Source organism: Mirounga leonina, unplaced genomic scaffold (assembly GCF_011800145.1).
Source record: "Mirounga leonina isolate KUSES-001 unplaced genomic scaffold, KU_Mleo_1.0 Mir_115, whole genome shotgun sequence".
Classification (NCBI taxonomy): Eukaryota; Metazoa; Chordata; class Mammalia; order Carnivora; family Phocidae; genus Mirounga; species Mirounga leonina.
The window spans coordinates 37,673,024-37,696,843 of record NW_023270268.1 but is presented as its reverse complement, the minus strand read 5'-3'; the positions used below and the strand labels follow the sequence as shown (position 1 = coordinate 37,696,843).

At 35.6% G+C, this 23,820-nt stretch overlaps 1 protein-coding gene across 3 annotated transcripts in view; it reads left to right on the top strand.

Annotated features, from left to right (window-relative positions):
* The window catches only part of ATR (ATR serine/threonine kinase), a 91,974-nt gene that overhangs the window by 61,368 nt on the left and 6,786 nt on the right, over positions 1-23,820 (top strand). For all 3 annotated transcript variants that reach the window (XM_034996252.1, XM_034996259.1, XM_034996243.1), the window contains 11 exons: positions 2,070-2,249; positions 8,912-9,054; positions 10,167-10,264; positions 10,788-11,020; positions 11,975-12,109; positions 13,785-13,985; positions 15,800-15,943; positions 19,048-19,198; positions 21,811-21,967; positions 22,082-22,235; positions 23,378-23,529. In XM_034996252.1, coding sequence (XP_034852143.1) covers positions 2,070-2,249; positions 8,912-9,054; positions 10,167-10,264; positions 10,788-11,020; positions 11,975-12,109; positions 13,785-13,985; positions 15,800-15,943; positions 19,048-19,198; positions 21,811-21,967; positions 22,082-22,235; positions 23,378-23,529 — 1,748 coding nt within the window. The remainder of the gene's footprint in view (positions 1-2,069; positions 2,250-8,911; positions 9,055-10,166; positions 10,265-10,787; positions 11,021-11,974; positions 12,110-13,784; positions 13,986-15,799; positions 15,944-19,047; positions 19,199-21,810; positions 21,968-22,081; positions 22,236-23,377; positions 23,530-23,820) is intronic.

Genomic DNA, 23,820 nt, shown 5'->3' with positions numbered 1-23,820 from the left:
CTAGCCTATCAGGAAGGGCTTAGCATAAGAACAAAAGTCCCCAGCAATCCCCAGATTGAAGCAATAGTAAATGAGAAAGAGGCTTTTTGAGTATCTGAACTACTTGCAAAGATTATGCCCCAGATTTAAATGGTTATTACTTACATATCTCCTTATGCTTGCCACCAGTCTAGAATTAGTAGTAAGCATTGCATGTTCTGAAATTGACATTTAGCAACTATAGCTGGTACCATCTGTGATTGTGGAGGCGAAGGTAATGATTCACCTTATACTTGTCAGTACCTGGTCATTTTCCGAGCTAGCATTAGTCTATGTATTTTAATACCATAAATTCAATATGTTGAAAATGCAGTATCATTTACTGTTCAATAACTGCTTCTGTATTCTCTGTTTTTCTAAATAGGACTCTATTGTATCCTCTCATCTGAGATAGAGATCTGGGCATCAGATTTGAACTCCTTCCTTTCCCTCATTTTCCACATCCAAGTGGAGACTAAATTTTCCTTAGAAATATCTTTTGATTTTTTTTTTTTTCCTTAAGTAAGCTCTACCTCCAACCTGAGTTTCGAACTCATCACCCTGAGAGCAAGTGTTGCAGGCTTGGGACACCTGGGTGTCTCAGTCGGTTAATCTTTTGACTCTTTTTTTTTTTAAAGATTTTATTTATTTATTTGAGAGAGAGCATGAGAGTGGGGAGGGTCAGGGGGAGAAGCAGACTCCCTGCTGAGCAGAGAGCCTGATGTGGGACTCGATCCCAGGACTCCAGGATCATGACCTGAGCCGAAGGCAGTCACTTAACCAACTGAGCCACCCAGGCGCCCAATCTTTTGACTCTTGATTTCAGCTCAGGTCATGATCTCAGGGTAGCAGCCTCCCACACACTTGCTTTCTCTAAAAAAAAAAAAAAAGTTGCGTGCTTTACCAACTGAGCCACATATGTGCCCCATCTTTTGATATTTTGATACAAACTTCCAGTTATAAAATAAATAAGTCATGGTGTAATGTACAGCATGGTGACTGTAGTTAATAATACCTTACTGCATATTTGAAAGTTATAAGAAGACATCTTTTGAACCCTCTCTCTTTCATTCATGCCCTTAGCATTTATAGTCTCTAATAATATTAATACCTTTTTTTTTTTGAGTCTCCCTATTTCTCTGTGCACATGACTGCAGTTTGTGATCTTTCTAAAATGCACATTGAATCATGTAGCTCCTCTTATTAAAATCTTTTGAAGTATTCTTCATGCCTTTATGATTAAGTCTGACCTCTAGAAAGTATACAAGGCTTTTTCTGATTGAGTTCCAGTCTACCTCTTCAACTTCATTTATCACTCACTATCTCATAAACCCTTTAGGCTTTAGCTAAAACCGGACTACTCACCTTCTCCAAGTAGAGTTATTATTCCTTTTTTTTTTTTTTCCCCTAAACCCTGAGATCAAGACCTGAGCTGAGATCAAGAGTCAGACACTTAATCGATTGAGCTCCCCAGGTGCCCCAAATTATTATCCTTTTACCAAGAATGTCCTTCACTGAATTCACTTCCAGGAGTATTGCTACTCATTCTTTAAAACCTAATTCAAATTTTCCTTATCTGGTAACTTTTCCTGAGTGCTGCTCTCCTCCATTTTCCTGTATCATCATATAGGTTTAGGAGATTCCCTTCCTTCTCTGTCCTTAATAGTACCCATATATATTCCTGTTAATAGTTTTTAGCATTGTGTTGCTGTTTTACATAGTCTACTTCCTCCTTGAACTATGAACTTTTTTAAGCCAGAAATTTTGATTTATTCATGTTTGTTTATCCCCAGTCACCTACATATATCTTCAGTTCCTTGTACTTTGATTGACTGTAAAAATGAGTGAATGAATGAATGAATATGAGTTCTACATGAAATGGAGCTTTGCTTCCTTTTTAGGATTTTACTTTTGTAGGAGGGAAATGAGAGATGAACATGAAATTACAAAGATTTATACATAAAACATACTTAATGGACTTCAAGTACTAATAATTTTGTTTTTCAGAAAACAAATATCTTAAAAGGCTGTTGTTGCCATTTTCCTTTTAGGGTGATGTTCATCAGGCACTAATTGTTCTTCAGAAGGGTGTTGAATTATGTTTTCCTGAAAATAAAACCCCAACTGAGAGTAAGAACATGTTAATCCATGGTCGAGCTATGCTACTAGTGGGCCGATTTATGGAAGAAACAGCCAACTTTGAAAGCAATGCAGTTATGAAAAAATATAAGGTAAGTATATGTATAATGCAGTTTCATTAGGAACTTGATCTTTTTGTTTGTTTAGAAAATCTGTAAAATAATTTTATTTTATTTTTTAAAGATTGTATTTATTTATTTGACAGCACACAAGCAGGGGGAGCAGCAGGCAGAGGGAGAGGGAGAAGCAGGCTCCTGGCTGAGCAGGCAGCCCGATGTGGGTCTCGATCCCAGGACCCTGGGATCATGACTTGAGCCAAAGGCAGACACTATCCAACTGAGCCACCCAGGCACCCTAGAAAATGTATAAAATGATTTTAAAGTCCATATGGAAGAATACATGTTTAAAAATAGCCAGGAAACTTTTTTACTTTTTAGTGTGTGGAAAGCATAAGAAGAATTAGCACAAAGCAAATACACTCAAGAAACCACCACCCAGGTTAAGAAGTAGAATATTATTAGCACTCTGTGACCCACCCTTTCACCTTCCTCAAAGTTAACCACATTGTATCCTGAAATGTTTTAAAGAAACAGAATGTAAACCTTCCTTACTAAGTATTAAGCTTTACATGGATGGTGTTATAAGGGAGTTACTTCCTAATAACGCATGAGTCAAAGAAGAAATTGCAGTGGAAATTTAAAAGTCATCTGTAATTATAAAATAATTATAATAAACTGAATGATACTAAAATATGACATAACAAAACCTGTAGTATGGGGGAGCACCTGGCTGGCTTAGTCAGAAGAGATATGATTCTTGATCTTGGGGTCATGAGTTTGAGCCCCACATTGGGTGTAGAGATTACTAAAAAAAAAGAAAACTTAAAAAAAAAAGAAAAAACCTGTAGGATTCGGATAAAGGGTAAAGCCATTCTTAAAGAGAATTTGAAATTTTACTTGTGTATGTTAGAAGAAAATAAAGCCCCCAAATTAATGAGCTAAGTATTCATCTCAAGGAGTTAGGAAGGGAACTGAAAAACAGAAAAAGTAAAAACAAAGAATGTAGAAGCTTGGAAATAATGAAGTAAGAGCAGATGACTTTTAGAATTTGTGGGGCAAAGTGAGAAAAAGGAGTTCAACAGAGACAGTTCCAGATCTGTGCAGGAATCCACCTGCGTCTTTGGCCGAATCCCAAGCTGCACGTGCATAGCTCAACACTTTGTGAGGCCTGGCAGGAAACAGTTACCGGGGAAAGAACAATCATTTGAGGGATGGGGATGTTAGGAAGTGCTGTAAGAAGAACAATTTCCAGAGCTTACATAGCATTGAGAATCATTCAGAATTCTACCAGCTAGGCAAGAGGCCTCATTGCATACGTAATATATAGAGACTCTCAAAGGGTCACACCTTAGAAGTGGGTTTAATTAGCCCTAGACTAAAGGCTACTCTACATCCATCCTACAAAAGCATCAAAACATTAAAAGAATTAAGCTGATTTGCAAGTAACATTACTGCCTACCAAATCAAAGTCTACTACTCTTTAAAGGAATATAACAAAATCTAAAACTCAGCAACATAAAATGACCTATGTCTGGCCTCCAGTAAAAAATTACTCTAAATATGTAGAGGCAGGAATATATGAGCTATACACAAAAGAAAAATCAGTTAATAGAAATAGGCCCGGATATGGTAGAGATGATGAAATGAGCAGATAAGGGCTTTAAAACAACTATCATAAATATGCTTCAGATAAGGACTTTAAAATCACTACCATAAGGGCGCCTGGGTGGCTCAGTTGCTTAAGCGTTTGCCTTCAGCTCAGGTCATGATCCCAGGGTCCTGGGATCAAGTCCCGCATCAGGCACCCTACTCTGCAGGGAGTCTGCTTCTCCCTTTCCCTGTGCCTGCTGCTCCCCCGCTTGTGCTCTCTCCCTCTCTGTCAAATAAATAAATAAAATCTTTAAAAAAATAAAATAAAATCACTACCATAAATATGCTTAAGCCTAGAGGAAAACATGACAATGGTAAGGAGATAAATGGAAGATATTTAAAGAAAGAAAGACCTAAATGGGACCAAGAGCTCTAAAGTAGGTGAAACAAACACTCATATTTAGATCCTGGCAGTGATGAGTTCTGAGTAGGATACATAGTGGGAGCCTAGCCCCTGTTGCCTTGTTTACAAGAAGGTTCCATGGAGGGGCGCCTGGGTGACTCAGTTAAGTGTCCAACTTATGATTTTTGGCTCAGGTCATGATCTCTTGGGTTGTGAGATGGAGCCCTGAGTCAGGCTCCATGCTGAGTGGGGAGTCTCCTTAAGATTCTCTCTCTCCCTCTCCCCCCACTCACGTGCATGCTCTCTCTTTCTCTCTCAAATAAATAAATAAATCTTAAAAAAAAAAGACAACGAAGGTACCATGCCACCGAAGTAACTAACCTTGCTTCTTCTCATCAAAAAATATACTGGGGCACCTGGGAGGTCCAGTTGGTTGCGTGTCTGACTCCTGATTGCGACTCAGGTAGTAATCTCGGGGTTGTGAGGTGGAGCCCTGAATTGAGCTCCACAGTTAGCAGGGAATCTGCTTGGGATTCTTTCCCTCTCCCTCTGCCCCTTCCCCTGCGCACGTGCTCACTCACGCTCTCTCTCAAAAAAATAAATAAACCTTTTTACAAAAATACAGTACTTTGGGGCACCTGTGTGGTACAGACAGTTAAGTGACCAACTCCTGGTTTTGGCTCAGCTAGTGATCTCAGGGTTGTGAGATGGATCCCCGTGTCCGGCTCCGCACTCAGCCTCTGGAGTCTGCTTAAGACTTTCTCCCCCTTGGGCATCTGGGTGGCTCAGTCGGTTAGGTGTCTGCCTTTGGCTCAGATCATGATCCCAGGGTCCTGGGATCTAGCCCCACATCGGGCTCTGCTCAGCAGGGAGCCTGCTTCTCCCTCTCCCTCTGCCTGATGCTCTGCCTACTTGTGCTCTCTTTCTCTTTGTCAAATAAATAAATAAAATCTTAAAAAAAAAAAAAGTTTCTCTCCCTCTCCCTTTGCCCCTCCCATGTGCTCTCTCTCAAAATAAATAAATCTTCAAAAAAATAAAAAAATATATGTATATACTGTACTAAAGGGAAGTAGTAATGAGGCACATCCTAAAGTCATACTTTATAAGTTTCACTCTCCCAGTTGGAGATATCTGAATTTCTTCTAACTTGTGAGGCACATAAAAACTCACTAATTCTTCACAACAAAATTTATTTATTTATTTATTTATTTGACAGAGATAGCGAGAGAGGGAACACAAGCAGGGGGAGTGGGAGAGGGAGAAGCAGGCTTCCTGCTGAGCAGGGAGCCTGATTCGGGGCTTGATCCCAGGACCCTGGGATCATGACCTGAGCCGAAGGCAGACGCTTAACGACTGAGCCACCCAGGCACCCCCACAGCAAAATTTATAGCAGATATTCCAGGTCTTACATCTCTTGCACTGAAGCCTGGGTTGGAGGAGGAGGGAGAGATGCCCTCATGATACCAAAGTTAGAATCTGATTACTCTCGCTACATACCTAAAGCTCTGTCATGATGGCCTAAGTAGCCATGAGGAATAGTCTTCTTTTTTTTTTTTTTTTGGAGAGCGTGCATGCCTGGTTGGGGGTGGGGGAGGGGCAGAAAGAGAGAATCCTGAGCAGGCTCCATGTCCAATGCAGAGCCTAACACGGGGCTCGATCTCAAGACCCGGAAATCATCAGCTGAGCCGAAATCAAGAGTTAGATGCTTAACCCACTCACCCAGGCGCCCCTAGGGATAGTCTTTTTAATAAATGGTGTTGTATCATTTGGTTATCTTTTAGGAAAAAAAAGTCAAACTTGATCCTTTCTTCACACCATTAACAAAGGTAAACTTCAGGTAGATTGTGGATCTAAATGTGAAAGGCAAAATGATAAAGTTTCCAAAGCATTATATAGGAGAGTATCTTTAAACTTAGAAGTAGGTCAGGACTTCTTAAACAGACCAAAATGACCAACTATAAAAGAAATGATTGATAAATTTGCCACATTAATAATATGAGTTTCTGTTCATGAAAAGATACCATTATGAATGTAGAGGCAAGCCATAGATTAGAAGATACTTGGAACACATAAATGATAAGAGGCTCGTATCCAGAATACAATAAGAACTCTTAAAAGTCAATAAGAAACCTGAGACAAGAATTGTATGGAAGACTTATGGAAGTAAATATATAAATGACCAAAAACAAAGAAAATGTATTGAATTATAGTAGACAGGCATAGATGCAAATTAAAAACATTACAAGGCAATGCTGTATACCTAGTAAAAAGCTAAAATTTAAAGATTAACAACTCCAAATGTTAGACTAGAGCATTTAGACTCCTATGCAATGTTGCTGGAAGTATAAATTGGTATAATCATTTTGAAAAACAGTTTGGCATTATCTCCTCAAGGTGATAATACTGTGACCCAACCATTCTACTTGTCTCTATAGAATATGTTCAAAAATGTGTTTACCAACATCACTTGTAGATTTTACACTGGAAGTAACTCAAATGTCAGTTGGTTACAGAATGGATAACCAAGAGGTTGGGGGGAGGGGAAGAATGGATAAACAAGTTGTAGCGTATTCCTATAATGGAATACTATGTAGCGAAGAAAACCAACAAACCAAAGTTACATGCAACAGCTTCCATTGATTTCACAAACATAATGTTGAATGAAAAAAGCTGGATAGAAAATAATACATGTAGGGGTGCCTGGGTGGCTCAGTCATTAAGCGTCTGCTTTCGGCTCAGGTCATGATCCCAGGGTCCTGGGATCGAGCCCGCATCAGGTTCTCTGCTCCGCAGGAAGCCTGCTTCTCCCTCTCCCACTCCCCCTGCTTGTGTTCCTTCTCTCACTGTGTCTCTCTCTGTCAAATAAATAAATAAAATCTTTAAAAATAAAAAAAGAAAATAATACATGTAGTATGTTTCCATTTATATAAAATTCAAAAATGGGCAAAACAAAATTACTGTATTAGAAATTCAAATAGTGGTTGTTTGGGCTGCTATAAGAACCATATACTATAATAAACATAAAACATAAACTGGGTGACTTAAACAACTCTCACAGTCCTGGAGGCTGGGAAGTAAAATCAAGGTGCTATACATTTGGTGTTTGATGAGGGCCTGCTTCCTGGTTCATAGACTGTCATCTTATAAGCTGAAGGGGTGAGGGGTCTCTTAGGGGTCTCTGTTATAAAGGCACTAATCTTATCCATGAGGGTTCCATCATCATGACCTAATCACGCCCCAAAGGCCCTACCTCCAAATACTATCACTTTGGGGATTAGGCTTCCACATGAATTTGGGAGTGGGTGGACACAAACATTCACTCTATAGCAGTGGTTATTTTCAGGGAAAAGAAGAGGTAGTGATTGGGAGGGTGAATAGGAGAGCTTGTGTTCCTGGAGTTCTTGTATGTGATCACTTTGTGATAATTGATCAAGCTATACTTACAAGATTTGTGTATTTTTCTGTATGTAAATTTTACTTTCCAAAATAAATTTTAAAAATTTAAACCAGAAAAGAAGGAAGGAAGAGACAGATAAGAGGAAAGAAGAAAGGTAAAATGATGGTATAAACCAGACTGAAAAATATTTTTTTAAAAAAAATTTTATTATGTTTCCTTATTCCCTTTGCTTCTATGACTAGATTGGAAAGGGATACTGGCAGCCTTGTCCCTGTGGCTGGTTGGGCACATGAATCCAGCATCTGTTCCTTACATCTGGTCATGTCATTCTCTCTATCCACAGGCAGGTTGCCATCTAAAATTTGCAGGATTAGGTTCAGGGGAAACTCAAGATCTCAATTATGTTCCTAGTTCAAACTATGTTCTCATACTTGCTTGAATTAAGTGTGGAACTTCATTAAAAATTTTTTTTTACAATCAGCATTCTATGTGTTTTCCATCACATTTCAAATAGTATTGTTTTAAAATAAACACAAACACTTAAAAGGCAGAGAAAGGGAAAGGAAATGACAGGGGACAGAGTAGGAGTGGCCAGAAAGATAGGAGAAAACTTGGAAGATTGTGGCCTCACTGAAGCTAAGGGAAGAAAGTGTTTCAAAGAGGAAATGGTGTGGACAACAGAAACAGATGCTAAAGAGAGTTCAAATGAGATCAGAATTGGGAAGATCTTTTAGATTTAAGGAGTTGCTTTTGGGGAATGCCGAAGACTGAAACCATGAAGAAATAGTTTGAGGAGTGAATGAGAGGTGAATTCTTAGAAGCCTGATTTTAAAGGTGTTGAGAAGAAGGGTGATAACCCATGAAAGATCTTGGAGAAAAATAAGGTGTAATTTTTTTAACCATATTTTTATGCTCTTAAAGTCAGTCCTTTCCTCTGAGCTTTGATATTTTCTTTTCACTGAGATTTTTTTTTAATAATAAAAATACACGTATAAGCACTTTCATAAAAACTTTAATCCATCTGGAAATTATTTTGATGACATAAAGTAGCAATGTAAATAGAGTTTTCTTTCCCTAATTAGCTAATTATCCCAACACTATTTCATGTTGGCCAGTGGACAACTCACCAGCCATCCTGAGAAAACCTTTCTAAGAGAATTCTTTATCCAAATGAAAGAGTCACTCTGCCTTTGGCTTTGCTCTGCCTACATGTGGGTCTTATACTTTTTGATCCCTAATCATCTATTCATACTTTATTTCCCAGTATAGTATGGGGATTTCTTAGGTGAGTGTTGTCTTTTACAGGATGTGACCTTGTTCCTGCCAGAGTGGGAGGATGGGCATTTTTACCTTGCCAAGTACTATGACAAATTGATGCCCATGGTCACAGACAACAAAATGGAAAAGCAGGGTGATCTCATTCGGTATATAGTTCTTCATTTTGGCAGGTAAGTGTGAGAACTGATGTGTGCTGATTAAATATGTCAGAGTGACTCTTGATCTTGAACTGTTATCACAGGTTTTAGTGTATTCAGGATGTTTTCTGCTTTACCACTGATTCAGTCTTTAACCTTAGATGAGATATAAATTTTTTCTTTGTAGCATTCTTTATTCCGTTTAAAAAATAACTTTATTAATGGAAAAAGTAAGGTGCATTTATATTTTTAAATTCCATAGTACCAATATTATACAATGAAAATTAAGTGTCCTTCCCATTCCAGACCCTCATCTCCTGAGTCCCCCACACTAGAATTCCAGAAGATCCTAAATGTAATATATTTATTGGTTATAATTACCAATGGGATGTCTCCTTCCTGCCCATTCTGCTAAGAAATACTATATATGTAAATGATTTTCACATTAGTCTTGTAGAAAGAGCTTATCTCTTAGACTAGATAACAGGTAAAATATAACTTGATTTTATATATTAGTGTATTGTAATCACAGTGTATTATCTCATGCCTGTTTATATTTTCACATATTATTTCCTAAGAAGTAATAATGACAGGGGCGCCTGGGTGGCTCAGTCGTTAAGCGTCTGTCTTCGGCTCAGGTCATGATCCCGGGGTCCTGGGATCGAGCCCCGCGTCGGGCTCTCCGCTCTGCAGGAAGCCTGCTTCTCCCTCTCCCGCTCCCCCTGCTTGTGTTCCCTCTCTCGCTGTGTCTCTCTCTGTCAAATAAATAAATAAAATCTTTAAGAAAAAAAAAAAGTAATAATGACATTCCATTCATTCTTTTTAAGATTTTATTTATTTATTTGAAAGAGCAAGCATGTGAGCACGAGGTGGGGAGGGACAGGAGGAGAAGCAGACTCCCTGCTGAGCAGGGAGCCCAATGTGGGGCTTGATCCCAGGACCCTGAGATCATGACCAGAGCCAAAGGCAGCTTAACCAACTGAGCCACCCAGGTGCCCCATGTCAAGGATACTTTTAGATAATTATTTGATCCTGCAAACATTTTCTGTTTATATCTGTCAAGTGGTAGTTTAAGTCTTTACATTTTAATCCATCTAATGTGAAAAAAGCACTATGTTAATAACATCTTTTCTATATAATTGCAGATCTCTACAATATGGAAACCAATTCATATATCAGTCAATGCCACGAATGTTATCACTATGGCTTGATTTTGGTGCTAAGGCATATGAGTGGGAAAAAGGTATAAATTTTTATGTAAAAATTTTAAGGGATAAAATTTTAACTTTGGTATAAAGTCACATTTGGCTTGACAGTCTAACTTACAAAAAGCTAGGAATGAATTTGATAAATCAGATTGAATATAAGTGTGAGCAAGAATGTTAACAAAGAGGAGAAACATTAAACACGTAGACATGTTGCAGTTCAAGGCTGCAAATTAGAATCTGCTCATTCCTTCCTGAACCTAACACATATTGAGAGAAACTAGTTTAAGCCAAATAATGTACCCTAAAAATTTTAGTGGAATGTGGTTTGTTCTGTGTTTCTAATGAAAATTAATAGCCCTTGAGTTTTTTAATGGCTCTAAATATGTTTTCCTATTTAGACAAAGACAATTATGTTCACAATTTGGCAAGTGATCTAGCTTTGGGTGTGGGAATAATGTATATTGTAAAGTTGTTTTTCAAACAGAATTTTTCTTCTGTGAAATGAACTGATATACTGTTTTTTTCTTCTCTGTTTTTTTAACTTTGATTTTTTTCCAGCTGGCCGTTCCGATCGTGTACAAATGAGAAATGATTTAGCTAAAATAAACAAGGTTATCACAGAGCACACAAATCATTTAGCACCATACCAGTTTTTGACAGCTTTTTCACAGTTGATCTCCCGAATTTGTCATTCTCATGATGAGGTTTTTGTTGTCTTGATGGAAATTATAGCCAAAGTGTTTCTTGCCTATCCTCAACAAGCAATGTGGATGATGACAGCTGTGTCAAAGGTAATACAGTAATCCTGACAGTGTCTTTTTCCATTTTATATGGCATTTATTATTTAATGCTAATATGAAGATGCAAGTTCCAGTGTTTCTTTCTTAGATTAATAGCAAAACATAAATTTTAAATACTTGAAAAAAAGAAATTAAAGCATTGTGTATCATTTTAAAATTCAGAAATATTTACCATATTAAATGAAAGGACTAGTATGTTAAGATCAAAGAATTCAGCATGTTTTTTCTCTATGAAGTCAAATAAACTGTTAGTGCTTGGTATAAAATGGTAGACTATTTTTTCAAAGTGTTTTATCCAAAGTATTTAAACTATTAATAATAGAAAAACTTTATTGCATTATTAATGGGCATTTATAAGGTGGTAATATATCTAATTGTAAATATTTAGAGAATTTGGAAAATACACAGATACAAAAAAGAAAACTAAAATTCACTAATTCTACTATTGATAGTCTTCTCTATTTTTGTGTGTGTATTTTCTACGCATATTTTAATGCCAAATTTGGATTATAGTGATAAATAATTTGATATTTTTCACCTAACACTGTTACCACAGCATGCTCCTATGCATTAATTATTCTTTGAAGACACAATTTTAATAATTATGTAAAATTCTATAGTAGTTAGTCTATAATTATTTTCAATAATTTATTTAACTGTTGTGTTTCCATTTTTTTGCTCTTGTAATAAATACATTTAGACACATTTATATTTATTCTCATTTCTGATTATTCCACCAGGATAGATTCTAAGAAGGGAATTCAGGAGGTCATAGGATAACAGCATTTTTATGGTTGTTGAGAGCATTGCCAAATTGATTTCCAGGAAATTTGAATCAACATAAATTCTCATCATGAACACTTTTTAAGTTGATTTGTGTCTATCAAAATTCTGGGTTTTTTAAAAAGATCTTGTATAAAACTACATTTACTTCTTTTATGACAGTCTTCTTATCCCATGCGTGTGAACAGATGCAAGGAAATCCTAAATAAAGCTATTCATATGAAAAAGTCCTTAGAAAAATTTATTGGAGATGCAACTCGCCTAACAGACAAGCTTTTGGAATTGTGCAATAAACCGGTATGATCATAAATCTTCCTACTTACAGACCAGTGTTGGATCATTTATATAAAACTTCTCTGATTTTAGCTGGTTTTCTTTCATTTGACTTAATTCAGTTAAAATTCAAACATAAGTGGGTATACACATACATAAAAATTCATTAAATTATATACTTTAAATATGTGCAGTTTACCTTAATAAAGAGGTTTTTAAAATTTCTAACATGTCCCTCTCTCAAATTTATACTTCAAAATTTCTAAAGCTTTTCTTAGTGTAGATTCTGAGAGTAAATTATCCATATTAATTAGAAATAATTTAAGTAGAGGGATATGAAATAAGCTGTAAAAATATAAGTATGTAAAATACTCAAAGTTGTCTCTATTATTATTTTGTGTCATAGCTTTAAATTTTCAAAACTTATATATATTAAGTTTTGAATACATACCTACATATATGAGAGGAAAGAAGATTGGAGTTTTGGTTTTCATTTCATTTCATTCTCAGTACACACTTATTTCATTACCTGTTGACAGGCACTAATGCTAAGTGAAACAAAGATAAAGAAGGCATGTTCTCCTGCATTGAGGTGCTGAGAGTGTTCTAGGGAACTAAGCACATGGTTATCATCTCATTTAATAACTACTTTTTTCAGTATACTTGTGTCTAGAGTATGAACATGCTGACAGGAGTAACATTCTTTTGCTCAAGGAAATAGAGGTGCTGATAGTGTTCTAGGGAACTAAGCAGATGGTTATCATCTAGTTTAATAACTACTTTTTTCAGCATACTTGTGTCTAGAGTATGAATATGCTTACAGGAGTAACACACTCTTTTGCTCAAGGAAATAGAAGGGGAAAAAATCCCTAAATATATATATAGAAAAGGAGTAAGGATAATTATGAGGAAGGGGAGAGAAACTCTTTACAGGTAAATAGCTAGATTTCACTTTACAAATATTCAGTCTATTAGCTGTTAATAGGTGAGAAAACACAGACTATTCTATTTTTCACCTTCCTTTTATCAGTAAACACCTTGAAAGAGTAATCTATTTTTGTTATCTATTTTACTCCTCTTTGACCTCTGATGCACTTAGCATTATCAAAGACAACGTTATGATAATGGCCAACATTTACTAAACACTGGCACTTTTCTAAGTGCTTTATGTGTACAGGTTTTCAGTTCTTTATCTGAAATTTTTGTGACCAGCGAGGCTGCATTTAGGAATTCTGAATTTTTAAGATTTTTTAAGGTAATGTAGTATATGTACTCAATATTGAGTCTCCCTACCTAGAGTATTCTGATAGAGTATCCCATAGTCAGTTACATAACTGTTTCTGCAATGAAACATACTAATCTTTAAGTGAGAAGTTCAGTTAAATGAGATTTGGTACCAAAAAAAAGGTTTGATTTACACAGCTCTTTGGATTTGGTAATGTCTGATAATAGATTGTAGGCCTTTATTGTCTCCTTTAGTCATTAAACAGTCCTGTGGTATAGGTATGATTACCGATAAGGCAAAAGAGTACAGAGAGGGTAAAATGAGATATATAATAAATTCTTAGAAAACTGCTGACTGCTTAACCATTGTAACTAAAATACTGTAGAAGTAAAATTTTTGTTTTGGTTGAAAATAAGTGTTCTATAATTCAAGGTAAACCCAGAGAAATTAAAATGTACTATTTTCTTTCCCCAGGTGGATGGAAGTAGTTCCACATTAAGCATGAGCACTCATTTTAAAATGCTTAAAAAGCTGGTAGAGGAACCAACATTTAGTGAAATCCTCATTCCTTTACAATCAGTCATGATACCTACTCTTCCATCAATTCCGGGTGCCCATGCTAACCATGAGCCATTTCCTGGGCATTGGGCCTATATCTCAAGCTTTGATGATATGGTAAACTTCAGTGTTATGTAACTGTAACTATGATTTTAAAATTTAATTAAGCTAAAATTTTCAAATTAGGTTTTTTTAAAAGTGTTTTTCTCAGAGACTAAGTGCATTTTATTTGCAAAGAAAAAAATGATTAGAAATACAGAAAAGTAAAACTCTCTTATATTGCTGGGATAAAATTAAATGTTAAAAATGCTATGTTCCCAGTATCTGTGACCTATAAAAATATCCATATGGAAAAGATTGATACTTTTCTAATGTGTATTATAATGAATGAGAGCCTTGCATCTTAAATAGTATAATAGGGAGATGGTTCCTTCACAATTTTTAGCTTTTCATGTCCTCCAATGAATACATTTTCTCTCCTAAACTTCTCTAGTACATATTGCTAACATTACATGTCTGTTTCTAATCAGTTACTACCTTTGTATTGTCAGCTTTTCAACCATATACATTTATCTTCCTTCCCCTGTGTATTATAAGATATACACACACATGTGTTCATGCTTATTCTCCTTTTAATCTTCTACAACCCCTAGGACAGTGTCTTAAAAAAAAAAAAACCCATGTTCAACTGAGTATTTTGATTTTTTAGATGCATGTATTGTTTTAGTATAATTATTATTTTTCACAGTTTGATTTTTCCATACTTTGTTTCATCCTAAAAATGGAGAAGAACAAAATACAGTTTTTGCTTATACTTTAGGAGGAAGCAAAATTCAGCTAAGAAGAGCTTGATTTTTTTTTTTAGTATAAATGTGACTATAAATATGTGACTATTTTAAGTATGTGGTACTAGAGCATTTTTTTTTTTTTAAGATTTTTATTTATTCATTTGACACAGAGAGAGACAGCAAGAGAGGGAACACAAGCAGGGGGAGTGGGAGAGCGAGAAGCAGGCTTCCCGCTGAGCAGTGAGCCTGATGCGGGGCTCAGTCCCAGGATCCTGGGATCATGACCTGGGCTGAAGGCAGATGCCCAACGACTGAGCCACCCAGGCACCCCATACTAGAGCATTTCTAAGTAAATAATTTTGAAAACTGTTCCAGTAATTCTATGTATCAAACATTTGTTTAATTGCTTCAGAGCCAGATACTAAACCACATAATGAAATCATTCTTACTCACTTACAGTCATGTTTTGTTTTTAAATTAATAGGATTCAGCTTATTAACCCACCTCATTAGGTGGACTTGATTTTGGAATAGTTTCTTTTTTCAAAAATCAAGTTACATTAAATTGATAAGCATTTTTTACCACTAAAGATATTTAAAAACAATGTCTTCAGCTCTAAAGACAGGTTCTAAAAACTGTTTCAAAAATCTTTTAGGGGAGCCTGGGTAGCTCAGTTGAGTGACTTCCTTTGGTTCAGGTCATGATCCTACGGTCCTGGGATCCAGATCTGCATCAGGCTCCCCACTCAGTGGAGAGTCTGCTTCTCCCTCTGCCCCTCCCCGCTGCCTGTGCGTGCACTCTCTCTCTCTCTCATTCTCTCTCAAATAAATAAAATCTTAAAAAAAAATCTTTTAAATATTGTGGCTGTCCTAAAGAGGCTGCCTAAATTTGAATGTGTAAGTACTTATATTGAAGTAATCCTTTTACTTTATAGCCATTCCTAATGGGTGACAATGGGTCTCTGTTCATGGGCATTCTTTTCATACATCATCGGTGATTATGATAAAAGAAATTAGTAAAATAATAAACTTACTACACAATATAGGTTATTATATTCTTTTTGTTAGGTAATACAGTATTTATATATAAAAATTTAAACAAAGAATCTTGACCTTAACTTATATATAATTCATTATCTTTTAGGTGGAAATTCTTGCTTCTCTTCAGAAACCAAAGAAGATCTCCTTGAAAGGATCAGATGGAAAGTTCTACATCATGATGTGTAAGCCAAAAGATGACCTGAGAAAGGATTGTAGACTAATGGAATTCAATTCTTTGATTAATAAGGTTTGGAGATAGTTTGCTTTAATTTTAGAATTACCGTAATTACTATCATGTGATACAAGCTTTTCACAATGCAAATAGATCATTCTTAAAAAGAGAGTGAAATGTACTGCCTTTTTTGTTTTCACTTAAATTTTTTTTTTTTTAAAGATTTTATTTATTTATTTGACAGAGAAAGACACAGCGAGAGAGGGAACACAAATGGGGAGTGGGAGAGGGAGAAGCAGACTCCCTGCCGAGCAGGGAGCCCGATGCGGGACTCGATCCAGGGACTCCAGGATCATTACCTGAGCCGAAGGCAGTCGCTTAACCAACTGAGCCACCCAGGCGCCCCTCACTTAATTTTTTTAATTGGGATAAAAGTTACCATTTTAACCAACCACTTTTAACAGTTCAATTCAGTGACATTAAGTACATACACATTTTTGTGCAACTATGACCACCATCCCACTCCATAACATTTTTCATCTTCCCAAATGAAACTCTCCTGTCAATAAACAATAACCCCTCATTCCCTTCCTCCCTAGCCTCTGGTAACCACCATTCTACTTTCTATCTCCTGAATTTGACTACTCTAGGTACCTTGTAGAAGTGGAATCATGTATTTTTTGTCCCTTTTCCTGGCTTATTTCACTTAGCCTTGTCTTCAGGGTTCATCCATGTTATATCATGTGTCAGAATTTTTTTCCTGAATAAGGCTGAATAATATACCATTGTATGTGTATACTGCATTTTGTTTATTCATTGATCTGTCAGTGGACACTTGGGATTGCTTCCACCTTTTGCTATTGTGAATAATATTGTTATGAACATAGGTGGATAAATAGCTCTTTGAATCCCTTCTTTCAGTCTTTTGAATATTTACCCAGAAATGGAATTGCTGGTTTCATGTAACTTTTTACTTTAAATAATATTACTTTTATTATATTGAGAAAAATGTGTAACACATGTTAGGGAAAATATTTTCTATGTAATGTTTAAATTATCTGTAATAGACTATCAGATGTATTTATGTTTTAGTGCTAGACAAAAGATGTTAGGTTCTGTTTTGGGGGGGGTGTTTGTTTTTAAAGATTTATTTATTTTAGAGAGAGAGTGTGTGTGTGCAGGGGCTGGGGAGGGGCAGAGGGAGAGGGAGAGAGAGAATCTCAAGCAGACTGCTGCAGGGCTTGATCTCACAACCCTGAGATCATGACCTGAGCTGAAAGCAAGAGTTGGATGCTTAACCAGCTGAGCACACAGCTGCCCCTAGGTTCTGTTTTTATCAACACGCTGCTTAAAGGTGATCATTAGTATTTTTTTCAGTACATTTGGTAAGTGCTTGATTTCTGTTGCAGAGATAATATGAGAAATCTTATTAAGGGTTTATTATAAATGGATGACCTTAGGTATTTTGAATTAGTCTGTGGCCAGGTATTTGTAAATGCGTAGCATCTGTTTTTTCCATTGGTAAAAATTAAACCATACAACGGAAAGATGAAATTTAATTATTCTTTTTATAAACTTTTTGTCCCTCCTCTATCTTCTCCCCACATTTCACTGGTACCTCTTTAATTAGCAGGAAAAGTTACGGACTTTAAACATAGAAAAGATAGAGCAACAGATAAGTTCATTTTTAAAAAAGAATAACTATGGTTTGTACTTAGTGTAATCAAAAATAATTTAAAAATTAGTATCACAGTAAAAATCCATTTCAAAGGCACTATAAAGTGAAGGATTATTTTTTATTTAAAGTGTTTAGGGGGCACCTGGGTGGCTCAGTTGGTTAAGCGACTGCCTTCGGCTCAGGTCATGATCCTGGAGTCCCGGGATCGAGTCCCGCATCGGGCTCCCTGCTCAGCAGGGAGTCTGCTTCTCCCTCTGACCCTCCTCCCTCTCATGCTCTCTGTCTCTCATTCTCTCTGTCTCAAATAAATAAATAAAATCTTTAAAAAAAATAAATAAATAAAGTGTTTAGAAAATTGGAAACCTAACTGACTGTTAAACCATTAGTATGTTCATCTGAAGCTCCCTTGAGTGTTTTTCTGGTTAGCAGTATCAGCTGGCCTGGCTTCAGTTTATAAATTTATCCTAATCAGCTTTGTTACTGATTATTTCATTACTGTTCCCCCACATTGCTGTGGTAAAATACAATAGCCTGATTGTGAAAAATTACAGTCTGTGTTGGTCTAGGAGACCACAAACTGATCTTTATATGTCATCCTAATGCTGTACTGTTTGGCTGACATTTATGTAACCTATTTATTCCTAAAGTTTAAAATATGTTTTTGGTTAGTGATTGTGCTTTTGAATTGGACGGGTTGCAATCATAGTTGTGTGCTTAGTTTGTTTATTTCATACGGTTTCAGAATTATACAAAATACTGTTTATCCTTACCTAGAATAATTCAGAATTAATCCGATGAGATGTAAAAAGCTTTCTTCTGCTAGGAGACAGTTTTTCAAATGAAACCAAGATATTAAATTGCAAGAATAAAATGACATTTGAGGATATTATAAAACTCATACGTTTTTGTTTAGATAATCAAAATTAGGGGCGCCTGGGTGGCTTAGTCGGTTAAGCGTCTGCCTTTGGCTCAGGTCATGATCCCGGGGTCCTGGGATCGAGCCCCGTGTCGGGCTCCCTGCTCAGTGGGAGGCCTGCTTCTCCCTCTCCCACTCCCCCTGCTTGTGTTCCCTCTCTCGCTGTCTCTCGCTCTCTGTCTCTCTGTCAAATAAGTAAATAAAAAATCTTAAAAAAAAAATTAAACAGCAGTCTTGGTGCCTAAGGACTTAATACTTCAGTAACATCTATGAAGCAATAAAAAATTAAAGAACATTTTGTCATTGTTAAATATACAGGTATAATATTTTGAACACAATATTACATTAACAGTGAATAATTAAAACAAGGGACTTGCCCAAGGCTTTTTTAATGATTTGGAAAAAGACTATAGATACTATCCCAGTAGCTTCCTTCCCTACCATTCTGAAGAATTATTCATCTATACCACATAGTAAACTTTAACGGAGTTTCTTTTGCTATGAAATGAATAATCTTTAGATATATTTGACATACATTTGGAAATTTTGAATTTTTAAGTTTATGTGTGTTTTTTTTTTTAATAGTGCTTAAGAAAAGATGCAGAATCTCGTAGAAGAGAACTTCATATCCGAACATATGCAGTTATTCCCCTGAATGATGAATGTGGGATTATTGAATGGGTTAACAACACTGCTGGCTTGAGACCTATTCTGACCAAACTATATAAGGAAAAGGGTACTAAAATTAATTCTTAAAATATAAATATATAATATGACTATAAAATCTGCCAATATGTATAATTAATATTAACATATGTTATTATACCTTTTTTTTATAAGCCATAGTAGAATTTCTAGGTCAAATGAGATTCTGTATACACAAGTACTTATGTGTTTTTCTTCCTAATGTTCTAATCCCTTCTTTATCCCAAAAGAATTTGATGTAGCTTATAAGAATGTATATGAAAATTTGTTTTTCACAAAGATATTGGTTAGCAATTTTGAAACTACTTCATGTGTATACTTACCTTTAGCAAATAAATATCTATATGTGGATAATGAGAGCTACCTTTTTCACTGTGAGAGAAAGAAAAGGAAAGGGAAGCCTAAAATAGAGTATTAGATTGGAATTAGAGTCTCCACCTGGCCAGACCTGGGATAATTTGGGCAACAAAATAATGATATAGTATTAGGTTATAACTCATGGAATAAAATAAATAGATATGAATCCACACTGATATAAATAAATAATAAATAAGTAGGGATGTAGGAACAGTTCTTCCTTACAATAGAATTGCAGTGAATAAATGTAGAGAAAATGATGGAAATAGAAAATAACCAATTAGCAAGTACCACAGTAATAATTGTTGCAGGCAGTGAATATCAATGGATCCTGAAATGAATGAGCAAAAGTATGATGAGAAGCAGGTTATTTGTAGGGTCTCAAAGTATCTCCTCACAACATACTTATTGATTATAAAGGGGAAAAAAATAGTAACTTTACAGTGGAGAAACAAAAATATAACTGGTTAGAACTCTTAAAAAATGTCAAGGTAATGAAAGACAAAGACAGAAATTTCCCAGATTTGAGGACATTAAGGAGACATGACAGCTGAATGTAATATGGGATCCTGGATTGGATCCTGGCCCAGAAAAAAAGACAGTAGTGGGACAGTTGGTGAAATTTGAATAAGGTCTGAAGGTTAGTTAATAATATTGTAACTATCAATTTCCTAATTTAGGTAATTGTGCTATTATTATAAAAGACATGAACATTAAGAATAGCTGGGTGAAGAGTATATGGGAATTCTTTGTGTCATTTATGCGATTTTTTTGTAAGTCTAAAGCTGTTTCAAAATAAAGAAATTTTAAATGCATATGATGCAGTACATTAAAAGTAAATAGATCAAGTTATCAGAATAAGGTAGAAAATAAGTGTATTTGTTTCCCTAGGGCTGCTGTAACAAAGTACTGCAAACAACAGATGTATTCTCTCACAATTCGGGAGGCTATGAGTCCAAAATCTTGGTGTCAGTAGGGCCAGATCTCTGATAACTCAAGGGGAGAATCTTTTCCATGCCTTTCTGTCAGCTTCTGTCTCCAGCAATCTTTGACGTGCCTTAGTTTTATAGATGGATCACTTCACTTTTTCTCCTTTCTGTCATCACACAGTGTTCTCCCTAAGTCTATATGTCTCTGTTTTCTCTTCCTATATAATATTTTATGTACTAGTCATATTATAATAAGGGCCCACCCTAATGACTTCCTCTTAACCTCATTACATGGGCACAGCCCTCTCTTTCAAGGTCGCATTCACAGGTACCAGGGGTTAGGACTTAAACACATTTTTTTGAGGGTACAGTTTAACCCATAACAATAAGTGGTATTGATAAATTACTATATTACTGTGCTAAGTATGTTATATACTTTATTGTTTATTGTTAAGAAGTCTGATTATCCCTATTTTATGTACAGTGCCAGAGGTTAAGTAACTTATCCAAGTTCACAAAGCTGATAAGTTGCAGAGCTGAAACTCAAAGACTGGACTCTTATTCCAAGGAACCTGCTATTGACTATTTTATTGGAAAGATAAAATATTGTGTGTTTTAGTTATTGTTTTTGGATTTTTAAAAGTATTTAAAAAAATTTTTTTTAATATCATGAACACACGGGAATTATATAACATTTGAGCCTAAAAACCTCAAATCTCAAACTTGTTCATAAAACTTTTGGCTGTGCTTTGGGTGTAAAAAAGCACCAAACCAAGGTGGGCCTAAAAGGCACTTAATAGACCAGAGTAATATCACCCATCTAATACACGCTCACCATTGTATCAGAAGGAAAAGTTCTGTTTCTCCAGATGATTTGCATTGTACAAGATTAGCTCAAGAACGAGGTACACAATGAAGCTTATAGGCTAGCATTCACACAGAGTAAATTACTTCAAAACACCACTGTAGGTTTTTTAATAATGATTCTGTGTGGACCTATACTACATGCTGAGGAACAGAGAAATCATTATAATTTTAGTGAGGGCTGCAGCATTTTTATAATTCCAGTTATTTTATTTAATTTATTAATCCAATTTAAATTGGATTTATTCTGAGTGATAATTTCTAGAATTAGTTGATTCCAACAACATTAGTTTTAGTTGACATTAATTTTCATCAACAGGAGGCTTCACTTTGGATAAGTATAGAGAAACATAATGTGTTATTTTATTATAATAAGTTTACGTATTTGTTCTTGCTTTTGTATAACAATTTTAATAAAAATAGATTTTTTTAAAAAAATTACCCATTTTCTTATTTGGCTTGTGTGGTTAATGGAAACCACTCCACCTTGCAGGAGTTTATATGACAGGAAAAGAACTTCGCCAGTGTATGTTACCAAAAGCCGCAGCTTTGTCTGAAAAACTCAAAGTATTCCGAGAATTTCTCCTACCCAGGCATCCTCCTGTTTTTCACGAGTGGTTTCTGAGGACATTCCCTGATCCTACATCATGGTAAGTTACCAAGAGGATAATACATTGTTATGGTTTAATGTTTTAAAAAATATTTTAGATTTATGTTGCCTCATGTGGCATAAGGATATTTGATAAGCATTGTGTTTTCTTTAGGTACAGTAGCAGATCAGCATACTGTCGTTCCACAGCGGTTATGTCAATGGTTGGCTATATCCTGGGGCTTGGAGACCGTCATGGTGAAAACATTCTCTTTGATTCTTTGACTGGTGAATGTGTACATGTGGATTTCAACTGTCTCTTCAATAAGGTAAATGATGTGACTTACTCTAGTAATTGTATGTTTACTCCCAATTACCTTTCCTCAACAGCTGTTTTTCCTAGACATACCCATTGGTTGCAGTTATAGTCACAGTTGAGTCACACTGAGAGTTTGTTGACTGGTTTTGATTGGTGGATCCCTGAGTCCTCAGCAAAGCAACTTAGGATGAAGAGAACTCAGAAGAGTGATACAGTAAAATCAGCCCTGAACTTGAAATCCAAAGGTTCAAGTTCTGACTCAGTTCTTAGTCATGTGAACATGAACCGATCAGTTCATTTTACTGACACTCAGTTTTAGACAGAACAGACCTGGCAGCATATCAGAATCATCTAAGAATTTAAACAAAATACACAGATATCTAGCAGACATCCTAGGAGATTCTATAGGTTCAGAGTGGGGCCTGGGAATAAATTAAGGTGGTTGGACTCTCCCTAAAGCGCCGTCTAATTTTCCAATGTTATGATCCTAGAAGGCAGACAAGTAGGCTAACTCCCTATTTTCTTAATCCCCATTCTCTGTGGATTACCTTCTGCTGTCACAGGAAACCAAGAAGGGTCACAGATACACATGAGATCAAATCAGAAATAAACCACTAGTATATGTTAAATCATACAAGAAAGGAATTTAGGGAAACTCAGTAAGTTTGGGGATAAAAAGGCCTTATGGAAGGCAGGTTGAGAATGGCAGAAAATAAATGAACTGGAGTTCATTATATTATATGTTAACATATTCTGTCTGAGGGATATGAGCATCTAACATTTGACTGTTTCTTTCCTTTCCTGCTTTAAAGTGAAAGTCTTAAAAAAGAAAAATATAAGAATATTTGTTTTTATTTTATATTATTCAAGAAGAGCAGTAAGAAAGTTAATATGAGACTAAATGTTGAACGCATAAAAATTTCTCTATAGTAATATTCACTATTGTAATTCAGTGCCTGGTGAGCATCCATCCTCTAGATCAGAGGTAGTTATATAGCTTTTTCATGATAGAGGCCTTTAATGTAGTTAAAAATATAAATATTTTGAGGGTATCTTTGCACTTTTAGAGTCTAGACATGAAGATCTAATTTTTTTGCATAAAGATTTAAAATTTTAACATTGTGACTTTTTAATAAAATGCATTGTTTTAAGGGAGAAACCTTTGAAGTTCCAGAAATTGTTCCATTTCGACTGACTCATAATATGGTTAATGGAATGGGTCCTATGGGAACAGAAGGTCTTTTTCGAAGGGCTTGTGAAGTTACAATGAGGCTGATGCGAGATCAGAGAGAGCCTTTAATGAGGTAATTACCTATGTTTTGTAAACAATTTAACAGTAATCTTGAATGTAATTATTGGTTCCTAAATATGTTTTTTTATACTAGAAGCCACTTTGCATTAAAGTAGATCTTTTTAAATAATAGCTTTATTAAGGAATAACTTACAGTTCATTGCAGCATTATTTACAGTAGCAAGACACAGAAGCAACCTGAGTGTCCATTGATAGATGAATACACACACACTGTGATAATATTCAGCCATAAAAAAGAAGGAAATTTTGCCATTTGCAACAACATAGATAGACCTTGAGGGCA